The sequence below is a fragment of the Sinohyriopsis cumingii genome, chromosome 13 (genome assembly GCF_028554795.1).
Source record: "Sinohyriopsis cumingii isolate HCF-2022 chromosome 13, ASM2855479v2, whole genome shotgun sequence".
In the NCBI taxonomy this organism is placed as follows: Eukaryota; Metazoa; Mollusca; class Bivalvia; order Unionida; family Unionidae; genus Sinohyriopsis; species Sinohyriopsis cumingii.
In genome coordinates, this window is record NC_142973.1 from 67,295,057 (window position 1) to 67,307,895 (window position 12,839).

Sequence of the window (12,839 nt, forward strand, 5' to 3'; positions counted from 1 at the left end):
TGCCGCTCGACCACAGTGTGCACTATTACGTCACTCATGATTAAACATCCCCCTCTAGCAGCATTGAAAATTTTCAAATAGCTGGTGTTCCCTGTTACTTATTTCACCTGCAAATTATTACATATACTATAACAAAGATATATCTGGAACCTCATTCATTCATTAACCTGCATCTTAATGACCATTGAGGTAAAATAAGCATTTGCTATCTCTTTTCAGTTTCGGCCTGGTATTGTGAAAAAAAGGAATTATTGGATTAATTTGGATTCTCTTCAGTAGACTAATAGTAATACCAAGACCACTTCAGGACATGCCAAATTTATACAGCAAAAGTCACCATACCACCACACTGTGATGCAGTACCTCATAAATATTAAATAGGTCTTCATCGCTGGTATAGATACACACATACACCCCCACCCCACCCAGCAAAATGAAAGATTGGACATAATATCCTCCCCAGCCTAATGTTAGATCTTTATAAACTGGCTTAAGCAGGGGAAGTTGATTTAGTTTCTATTTCAAGAAGCATGAAGCAATGAACATGCTTTTGATTATGTCAGCAGGGTAGGCTGGCTTCAATGTTTTAAGTTTGTTGACATGGATTATACTATGTGTTCATAAGTAATTTCGAAGGGAATAAGTTGATTAATTGGTTGGTTTACTAAATGTTTGGATTACTAAAGAACACAATCAGTATTTTTTTAAAAAGGTTGGTGTGGCGTAGGTGTTTTAAGTTTTTCAAAATATCTATATCCCAATGCTAAAACGCCAAAAAACTTAAGCAACTTAAATATCACAATGAAATTCAGTGATAGATGGAAACGGGAATTGCATTACTGGAATCAAGTTTAAATGACATAAATATGCATTCTGCCCTTTCCGTAAAGCTGAATTTAAAATCAGCTATACGCACATCATGCAACATATTAACGCATATTAAACGCGACAACATATAAATCATCACTGAAATACGTTTCCAGAATGTGCATCAAATGTGGATACATAAACACTGTTCTCCAAGTTTACAGCCTAAAATAATCTTCCGTTTAGGGTAGAAAATCATTTAAAGATCTATCGTCTAGTCAAAATAATCTTCCCTGACTAGGCAATCTCAGGAAAGTTCTCTTACAAACGTACAAAACCACTTGCATACCCAAGCCTTGGGTCCTCTTTGGGTTAAGAAAGTCGAGGACATATGTTCCAATTAAAATTTCGCCATTCTTATTAAACAGTATAAAATAATATACTTATAAAAAATAACGGTTATATAAAACACAGAAGGGAAAGAAAAATTCGTGGTCTGATACCAATTTATCTTGATGAACAGAAATCATTGTTTAATTTGCTACGAATTGACTAATGAAATTACTCAAACGATACTTCACTTAAGGTTATTAAATTTCATCAAATGGACACTTTCTAACTGCTACCTTCAGACTTCAATAAACGTTGCTCTTCTGTGCCAACGGAGCAAAATTATCATTAATGATCCGTTCAAATATAAAGAACGGGTCCAAATGGCTTAGTCCAATAGAACAGCCCTCAAACCTGTACTGCTTCTAATGGATGGTCAGTATCACTACAGGCATGCCCTGATTTATCGAATTTATCGCAATGTCGAAACAGTCGGCGTATATTTCCCACCTCTATGCGCCCGCCATGTGCCTTAGGACCCGACCTGTTCATCGCTGGATGTGTGTGTGTGTGTGTGTGTGGTCTTTCCATCCAGGAATATATTAACATATTTGGCTGTCCTTATCTATCTATCTTTTATTCTACAAATCAGTGTACGAATCATTTGGAGGCATGAAATGTCCCCCGCCCAGAACATTAAATCGTTTGTCCCTTAAGTAGATCAGTGTTCCATTGAGTCAGCAACATGTTCTTTTATAATATATAGCTGCCGTAAAGTTATTTTGACGCCTGTTTTATCTAAACCTTAGTCCATCGTGTCCGCATATTAGTATAGGAGTACGTTTACTGGATTCTATCTAACTTCCCTTTCAAAAATTAATATCCAATCCAAAACACCGTAAAAAAAGAAACTACCTCAGGATGAATGTGTCCAGATCGTGGTCGTTTCAGTGATATCTTAACATCTATGCAAGCGACATACTGGCCATGACTTCCATGCATGACGTACAAAATAGTAATTGAACAGATTAGTTGAAAAAAAAAGATATTAAGATATTTTATTTTCCTAATGCCCCTGAAAGAAAATAATTTTTTTGGGTTTTTTTATTTTGAGTATTAATATTTTAAAATATGTAAGCATTCATTGCCGCATTCACTAAGAAGTAGACCGATGTTGTTGTCTTCCAAACAATGTTGAAACGACAAGACACGATGCAACCAGTGCGGTTCGAATCGTTGCTTACAGTTTACCAATGAGAAATATATGTGCTATATAATAATTCACGTTGGACGTAGCCACGATCTTGTTTGTGGGAAACTCTTAGTCGCCCCAGCGTACATAGCTGGTTAGAACTTTCGAGATGCCCCCCCCCCCCCATGTTATGGCATTAATTTAACGAGTCAGTAATTTTGTGGAGGTTCTTTACATATTCCTACCTGGCCAAGCTTGTTGTCTTGGGGTCAAAGTTCAGTACTCCCCTCCCTCCAAACAGTTGTTTGTTAGGCGGGTTTCCCTCTCTGACTCCTTCAAGAAGATTAATAAGCAATCTTTGCCCAGAGGTCTAGAGCGTTGGTTGTCGCTCTTTTTTGTTTACAGTTTATATCTTTTTAGTTGGTCTTTTTTCAAACTGTCACGGTTTTCTGTACCATTATTATGATGTATGCGTGAATGCAAACTCTCTTTCCTCTTTTTAATTTTACAGACGTCCATTAGTGCAATTTTTTGTCCTTTCATATTTTTTTTGTGTCCATTTTTATGGTAAACAAAATGTCCTTTACGTTCTCGGTGGATTCAAATTGGCCTCATCTCCATGGATATGTCGCGACATTCATAGAAGGAATCCTCTATCTCCTCATCGAAGTTCAATTTGTAATAATCATGTCTGTAAGTGTCTGTTTTCTCTGCTTCTTCCTTCTTCCGTCTGTTCTTCTTCAGTCCCTTTCCATTTTTCCCTCTTTCCTCCGTGTCTTGTGATTGTACTTTCTTCTGTTTCAGCGCATTTGTGATTTTCCTTCCCGATTTCATTTTTTGTCCTTTTGCTTTCGTCTCTTTGCCGATGTTGTCGCTCATTCTATAATAGGTTGTGGTTTATTCTTGTTTATTGCTTGCACCAGTTGTTGATCTTCTTGTTGCTGTTGCTTCTGCTGTTTTTGTGTTTTTTTTTTTATTATGTGTCCTCCTTGCAACTTTAAATTTAATTGCTTCCTTGCCGAGTGCCATCTTTGCCTCCACAGTTAGTTGTTCTTTGTTTCTGTAATAAATACAGCCCTTGTACCATGTCTTGACTATAAATTTATTAAGAAAGAAGACTGGTTTAATTTTTGTAAACTCTTCCTTTTTAATTTCTAGTATCCTTATCCCGTTCTTGATTTGGCTTAGGAGGTGGGTGCCTATTCTAGCATTCGTGACCTTGATCACTAACTTGTTTTCGAAACGTTCTACAGTACCTGTTAGGGATATCTCGTATGGTAGTTCCGCAATATGTAATTCTTCTGTCTTTTTCTTAATTTTCTTTAGAATGGGTGATGATTTGTTTGCGTTGACAGTTTCTCTTCCTATAACCATTTCTCCATATGGCAATATCGGTTGTTTCCCTTCGGTCTTAGGATATGGTCTCTATATCCTCTCCCTTTTAATGCCTTAGCTAGATTTAGAAAATCCATGTTTCCCAGCTCTAAGGCCACCATGACCGCCGCCATTGACGCTTTTCTTTCTAAGGGTATATCAAACATATTTATCTCTTGTTTATCTTCTCAGTAAGAACATTACAGGAAGGGTCCCTCCATCTTTGCTAGCCAAAGTTGGCTTGCGAAGATGTGGTCCCTCTTTCTTCTTTCAACTGCGTCTGTTGTAAGTAATTTGCATACGATGAAAGTTCCTCACAGCGTTATATGGTTTATATTATTATTTCCTCTATCACTCTATTAGTCAATTGGCCATTAAAATACGCTGGATGTTTCCTCCGAAAGTGTTTGGTAACTTTTCTAGACGGTGGATTTACGCCCAGTGTTTTGCTTAGTTCGTGCCATGACAGATAAATGTCAGAAGACTTTCCTTCTCATGAATTAGTGTCATAGGAATGGAATACTGCCCTCTCATTTGTCGAGTGAAAAATGGGTTTTCAGTAGGCACATTATGTCATTTTCTGTCTAACAGTGAGAGAACAATATTTCATCCAGTGCATGTCCAGCGGTAACATGCTGGCATTCTCTAAACGTGGAATAGTGAGTCAAATTTATGTAGGCCCGAAAAATCAAATCTCTGAACTTAACATCGGTACTACACTAAGTGAAGTGTAGCATGATATATCAGTATCGATTCTTAAATAGGTCACAGGAGAAATGGTGTGTGTGTGTATGTGTGTGATTTCAATTTTTTGACGTAGCTTTTTTAAAAAAAATCAGTCATATCGTTACGATGTCTGCAGTGTCTTATGTTACTTGTTTAGGCTCAAATAAACATTAACAAAAGAAAGAGTGAAAACAAAAAGCTTTGTAAAATATAACAAATAATTTATTTCCCTGGAAAAAAGCACTGTAAAAATGAAGAAAAAAAAATAATATAAGAACTTGCGGTTTTAAGAATCAAATCCAAATATAATCCAAGAATAATCTATAAATTAAATTTTAGAAGTCCTAGTAATGAATAGTTCTAACGAAATTTGAGTTCGAGTCCCGACGAAAAATCCAAAACGGAAGGCAATGAATTATACTGTAGTCAGTATTGTGATATTGTCTACAGTTCTTTGTGATTCACAAACAATAATATTCCGGTGTTTGAATTTCCAAATAAAATTTAGAGAAATGTATTTGTCCAAGAATTCTGTATGAACATTCAAATATTTCCAGGAAAAAGAATTAATCTTTTAGAATCCAAATAATTTGAATAAAAATTAAAATATAACTCGATACTGTCACAATCACACACTTTCCAGTGTAAAAGCCCAACTAATTAATTTATCTATAGACATTGGTATAAAACCTGAATAATGCGCATTCTCGGAAAACCCAGAATTGCGAAATAGATGCTGTTTACATAATAAAATCACGCACTCCCAGTATGACCTTGACAAAAACCAACAATTTTACTCCGAGAATAAAATAAAAATAAAAGTTGTTTACTTGTCTCAGTGATTTCTGAATCAAGGTCGGGAACTGAGTCAAAACTAGAAAGTGTTTCTATTATTAGGTATTTACGAAAAGATTCAGGTCAAACCGAATTTTCTGGAAAATTTTTTACTAGTTAACACAATTACATTACATTGAGATATAATGAAATTAAAAATAATTATTTTTTAAACTTACAAACGGACAATTAAATAAAATCAAACAGAAATTGAATCAAATATACATAACAAGTGTGACAGTTTATATTTTTGTCTAGCACTAGGGAATCATGGCGCAGATAAGTAGCATCATATCCCACCAAGTCACATTATCCTGACACCAGGCCGACCAGTCCTTGCGCCAAGCAAAGCAGCTGCTAGTACCATGTCTTTGGCATGACTTGGCCGTAGTTCAAACACGCAACCTCCGGTATCCGAGGCGGACGCTCTAACCGCTAGGCCATTGGAGAGGTCCCACAGGAGAAATGGAAGAATTGTCTTCGCTTTTATTATTATATACAGTACATAGCAACACAGAAACCTCGAGTGAAAGTTTGGTACTTGAAATCGTACACCATGAAAGTTTTGAAATGACATCTTTATGGTGGTATAAGTTATGAGTGACTCAATTCGCAGATTGTATTGGAAAATTGGCACAGAGTTTTCGAGGGGTCAGATTTTGAACCGCGAGGGTTATTTACCTAGATTACCTTGTTTAAATTGGGAGTAGAGGAGGGTGTTATTATAAATTTATAACTTTCTATTGACATGATCAAGTGTCTGTGCACGGAATAAGCGACTATATAGCATGGTTTGAAATCCTTGCCCTGGCATATTTCGTTCTAATTTTCTTATACTGCTGATACATTCAGCCAATCATAATTATTGTTTATTGGCCACTTTCTCTGAAAATGTATGCTAGACTTCCTGTCTTGTCTACTTGCCTCGCGTATGGCAAGAACGAAATAGCATACATTCAATTATGATTGGTGATTATTGTTTACTCTTGATTGGAATATATTATATTCGCAACTTCCAGGTCAACACTAAGGATCTTGTTTTTGCCTCACAAAAATAACCGAATTAGTCCGAATGAAACAGATACGTGTCAGCTCTTACAGCCAATCAGGACTCAACGTACATAAAAGAATAGGACAAAACTTCTATTAATAAAAATAAATATCAAGTCATACATAGGTGGTATATGAGAACACCACAACTGCTACAGTATTGTAAGGCGACGTCACTAACATATGGAGATAAAAATCACATCATAGGTCAACATTTAAAACCAAAGCAAGACCAAATATTCGGAAGTGTGTGCATGTGTGTGTGTGATTTTGATTTATAACTTAGCTTTAACAATTTTTCAGTCATATCGCTACGATGTCTGCAGTGTGACAGTTTATACTGATGTCTAGCACTGGGGCATCATGCCGCAGACATGTAGCATGATGTCCCACCCAGTCACATTATCCTGACACCAGGCCGACCAGTCCTAAAACTAACCTCTTAATGCTGAGCGCCAAGCGAGGCAGCTGTTAGTACCATTTGTATAAGTCTTTGGTATGACTCTGCCGGGATCGAACCCACGACCTCCCGCATCCGAGGCGGACGCTCTAACCACTAGGCCACACATTCGGAAGTAATGTGACAGCATTTGGTACATAATTGTAACATTGTTTTGGTAGAGCACAATGTCTCTGATGGAGTGTAGAGACCCTCCCCAAAAATTGTTCTGAAGCACGGGAAATTTACGCTTCCACAGATAGCAGAAAGTTTATGATAATGTTTTAATTATCACGGTAACAAATTTGGCAAGATTTTGGATGGAAAAAAAATGCGATATTTGGTGGCAAATAAGATGTAACTTTCCCAATGATGGTTTGCGCTAATAGAATGGTTTTAGAAATATATCCCTTTCTTTATGAAATTTAGAACAAATAAAGAATGTCTGTATCCTATTCACTGAGTGAATACCGGAAGCGAATTCGAGTCACGCTCGATGCAAGTAGACAAGATGCGAAGCAGAACAGTTGTTAGGCCGATATATCAGCCCTTCACCCGTGATGATATTGATTTTCAGGTGTGATCGTCCATCCGTATCAACAAGGATTTGTAGGGTTCATTTATCGGACTACACAGGTGTGTGCTCTAATTGTGGCCAATACAGTGTGGACAAATTTGGGAATGTCCACGTCATGGTGACCACAGGAGTCTGACGTTTTATCAATAAAGTACGGCGTAATCTCTGACAACATGAAATCACTTATCCTTTATTGATACAACGTCAGACTCCTGTGTGGTGGCGTCATGAGTGGTTCCGTAGGCAGTTTTAAAAAATGATAAAGGAATCGTCAATAGGTCAGGTTTAGAACCGGACTAGTTGGTTACCGAATGTTAATTGGTAGAAGAGTAGTCGCTATTGTCAGAAGTTTACCTTTATAATGTTAATAGAAACGAGTGCCTTTGTACTATACGGATAAAATCTGCAAGGGTATACGCAATATATCAGTCAGTACTCGCTGTATTTTCTTCTGTGATTTGCCTATTTGTATCACATGTACATGACGCAAGTTCAAGTTACAACTCATTATGGTAATTGAATGTTAGGGATGGAATTACGGGGATTGGTATCCAAGCCTTTTTTGAACATATGTCAGACCCTTGTCAATATGAAACCAGTCACTGCTTCAGCACCGACGATCAAACTATCATCAAAGGAACGTTAGTGTACATATATACTGCGGCTATTTAATAGTGACATTTTGGTTGTGTTAGTGTTTATCTATTTGTTTCTCGTTCTTATTTTGAAATAAAACTCTAAACGTCACTTTAAATTGCACCAGCATGAAATGAAATCCATTCTGTAGATGTTGGTATATATTTTTTTAAAATCCAATTTATGTTTGAAAATAAATCTACAACACTGAAATCACATGGTATCAAATTATCTCCAAATCTGAGTCACTACTCAGATTAAAATGGAAGAAAATCGATAAGCGGAAACAGTACTGAAAAAAAAAATAACATCATTACATATTTTAATACCTGTTTGTATAAGTTTCAGTCCCCTGTTACAACTACAAAAGGAGTGAATGGTATGCTAATATACCGTTGGTTAATGAGCAAACTGTTCATTCATCTGTGGTTTAATTAACTGTACAGAAAACGTATTCTTGGTAACGTTCCAATTCACGTTTCATTTGTTTTGTTTGTTTGTTTGTTTTTTTTTATTGGTGGGGGGACTAGCTCCCTCGCCAAATGACGACTATGTTGGTGTATTAGGATGGGCAGTTGCACAAATTTACAAACCGAGTATACTTTTTATACTTTTAAGAAAAGATAAAGGAAAGTCTTCAGGTACTTTTTTCGAAAGAGATGCCAATATATGCATTAATGTATTATTTGCCTAATCAACATTTGTTCCTCGTGGTTTAACTCCAATTTGTAATTAAGTAGTATTCAAGTATTTGTTTCACGATTTTTATAAAGTCTAGAGGTACTTTTTCGAAAGAGATGACAATATATGCATTACTGTATTATTTGCCTAATCAGCATTTGTTCCTCGTAATTTATCTCCATTTCGTAATTAAGTAGTATTCAAGTATTTATTTCACGATGTTTATGTTGCTGATGCTGCTCAGAAACTACACAATTACAAATTAGATGGGAACCCTCAAGGAATTTCCTGTATTTCTTGCTCATCTTGTAATTTTAAAATGTTCTGTAAATTGCTGTACATTAGCATCAGGCAGTATCTACGTCTCGAACTCGAACTATGTTTCGCAAGATAATACGTTTCCACGCTATCTTTTCAAGGAAAGATCACTCTAGGCAGACAAATCGTACCAATACAGACTGGCCTTCGTATGAAAAACAGGAAATGGTCAAGATATTTATGTACGTTCTATAATCGCTCATCCCAATTTTGCCTTGTATTGGGAGCAAATGGAATAACTACAAAAATCATTCAGAGACCGATTAAAAGAGACACCGTATCGATGCACTACTGGAAATCTTTTACATATATTGATATAGTTTAAATATAAATATCACAGTTTTTAACAATTATGACACTTTTTCTGTTATAACCCTGCGTTAAATAGTTTCTATAACATGTCTTAAACCATTACATCGAGCATATATATATATATATATATATATATATATATATATATATATATATATATATATATATATATATATATAGTGGAGCCTCGTTAATCCGGACTCCGTTTATCCGGAAACCTCTTTATCCGGACATAATTCAACGGGAACGGAATTCCTAAACGTTAATTTGCTCCGTTAATCAAGAAATCCGCGTTCCGGACCCGGAAATCAAAATCGGGGACCAAAGTGTAAAATTACATTAAAATTTGTCTCGATAATCCGGAAATAATCTGTCCAAAAATAAGAAAATTCGAAAAATCGTATGTGAAAATACAATCAGAAGAATAATACATAAAACACAGTAGTGAAGCCCTTGAGAATCTATGGCCACTATCAATAACTAAGTAGCGTGACCATATTGTAACCAGCGATTGTATAAACAATGTCTGTTTTAGCTAGTCGCCGACGGGGGTGTTAATAATTAAATAAACACGCTGGGATCAAATCGTCCACGCTTTTTGACACAACATATGGTAAATAAATTAAAAGTGTCATTAAGCCTCTTTGTTGTTTACCAATTGTATGTAACAATCACACTTTATTGTTTGCTGTACAAATACAGTTGACATTTTTAAGCTGTGGACAGTATAGGGCTTCAAAGAATCCAGGCAAACAAAGGTTACAGTCTTCTTCAGGAAATTGACATAATAAATGTATGTACAGTACATACATGTACATGAACATAGTGTGATGTGTTCGATGTGTTCATTGTCTAAACTTCTATTTACTGTATATGTACGTACAAGCACATGTTATAATAATGTGAAATAAACACAAATTAATAGATGTATTCATTAATTTATTTCAGCCATTATTGAATATACAGTACATTACATTTAAAGCTAGCATATACATGTACATATATACGGTGTGATGATATCGTAAAATAAAAAATGTGCATGATTCAATTATCCGGAAAACTCGTTAATCCGGACATATTCGCTGGGAACGAATGTGTCCGGATTAACGAGGCTCCACTGTATATATATATATATATATATATATATATATATATATATATATATATATATATATATATATATATATATAATACCAATGTCGTTTTACCAAAGCCTGCTCATTTCTGATTGATTATTGATCTGTGTCTTTGTTGTCATCACAAAACTTCCAGACAAAAACTGGTAATCGATATGGTGTTTTACATAGGTTACCAGGCACTAAACTGGGTCACAAAAAGCGAACGTTGGTTCTAATCATTATCAGTGAAAGGGTTAGTACGCTTTTATTCCAGTATGCGGCGCTTTCCTTGGGACGTCATAGAGCGCGATATTGAATCCATTTCGCCTGGATCACACCTTTTGGTTGGGATCACACTGTTTGGTTGGCCTCGTGTAAAACTTTGCATGTACTTTTAACACTGATTTCGTCTGATTTATTTCCTGATATGGTTATATAATGGTCTTTCATTTGAATACTGTTAGACAAAGCAGCGAACTAAACCGAATAATCGCTATTTAAAGGTATGTGTAATCAGATGCTTAAAAATAACACTGATTGCTAAATAATCGGTATTACACGACATATATGACTTAATTTTATATTCTACTCAGTAACAAGCTAGTCAGTGTGTTTATTCTTAACAGCATTACATTAACCAAACAGGGAACATTATGTGTATATATCCTATAGCAGCTTAACTCTAACGTATAAAACCAGAAAACAAAAAGAAACAGATATCGTGTTATTTCGCACTTACCATGATGAATTTTGCTTCCACGAGCTATGTTGGATCTTGTAATTGTTTTCAGTAGCAACCAGTGTAGCGACCTGCCTCAGCTGGTTCTCGTTAAAATATTACGACATAGTAATTTGACATACAGACAAACGTATATGTAATATCTTGCAAATAAATATAATCGTGTGCAAACCACAATGTGCCATGACAAAATAAAATATATAGCACGGAAAAATATCATATTTCGAGATTGTCCATGTCACGACATAATGGACAAAAACAACCACGAATCTCATAAACAATGTTAGATAAAGACGCTGTTCAATTGGCAGGTGTGCAGAAAAACAATGAACCTATACCGAGCGAGTCGACTACGACGCCGTCTTTGTTGCTGCTGTTATTGTTAGTATTATTATTATTGTTATTATTATTATCGCCATCATTGTCATCATCCTTGTTATTATTATGGACACTACTATTACTACTATTTTAGACTTGTAGTACCACTTGAAGTCAACATATGATATTTGTCGGGCATATTTGTATTCACATGTAGATTACATGTAGATTACAAGGTTATTTTCTTTAACGAGTTATTTTTATTGGCAGTTTTAAACTTATTGGATTTAGACTCTTTGACAAATGCCATTTTACGGCATTTAAGCAAAAACACTCGAGATAGACATGAATTGGAAGTAATTTATGTAATCGTCTGTATATGACCTGATTGCATTTTCAAGTGACTTTAGCACTTGTTAAATCTCTTACATTTTTGTAACTTGTCTGACTTGAACTAAAAACAAAATTAGCATAATTTTGCTTAAAACCACATATAGTAGTCAAATGAAATGTTTAACGAATCAGCGTGTGCATAAATTGATTTTCTGGTTGAGCGTTCATGTCGTTGTAACAGTATTTGCAAATTTGTCAACATTTTCGATTGGGGGTGGGGGCGTAAAAACTTTTTGGGGGTCTGCAGTGGAAGGCAGTCTGAATAAACTCAAATCTCCTCAGTTCTGCGTTTTTTTGAGATCTGATTTTGTTCAGATTTCAATGGAGGCATACCTACTTTTTATATACAAGTCTAATTTATTTTTAAAAGTCAGTTTTGGAGAGAATCTTCCAAATGTTAATTTATTATGCTCTTTATTTAACATTATGTGTAGGTTAGATTCAACTTTTTTTAGCAAAATTTACTCATGCCTAATTCTCGAATTTACAGTTAAAACTAAGAGTTAGATTGTCCAAAATTACTGAGTGCCCTAGCTTCCTTGACCAACCCATGGTTTGTGTTAGGTAATACCAGAACAAGCGAACCAGCCATTAATATATATATTGCAATCAATCAAGTCATTACAAAACCTTCCAAACAATCAATGAAAAGAAAATAAGGCTTTATATATATATATATATATATATATATATATATATATATATATATATATATATATATATATATATATATATATATATATATATATATATATATATATATATATATATATATATATAATTTGGGCAATCCTCAACGGAAATTGAGAGGGAGGAGGCGAAGAAGAAAAGTAAGACGACCACAAAGATTTTAAATTAGTTTGCATCCGTTCATAGCAAAGAGGAATTTAAACTGCAAACAAGTATCTCCATTAAATAGATATGTGAAGCAGAAATAAAAGCAGTAAATATCAAGTCGAACATGACGAATATATATATGATGCGAAAAGGGATTG

At 35.1% G+C, this 12,839-nt stretch overlaps 1 protein-coding gene across 1 annotated transcript in view; it reads right to left on the bottom strand.

The window, feature by feature from the left end:
• LOC149785771 (dynein axonemal intermediate chain 7-like) overlaps window positions 1–11,209 on the bottom strand; it is a 101,674-nt gene extending 90,465 nt beyond the window's left edge. The window contains exon 1 of the mRNA XM_089979673.1: window positions 11,134–11,209. Within this exon, the coding sequence (XP_089835799.1) occupies window positions 11,134–11,136 (3 nt within the window). The 5' untranslated portion in view covers window positions 11,137–11,209. The remainder of the gene's footprint in view (window positions 1–11,133) is intronic.
• Between the last annotated feature and the right edge of the window lie 1,630 nt (window positions 11,210–12,839).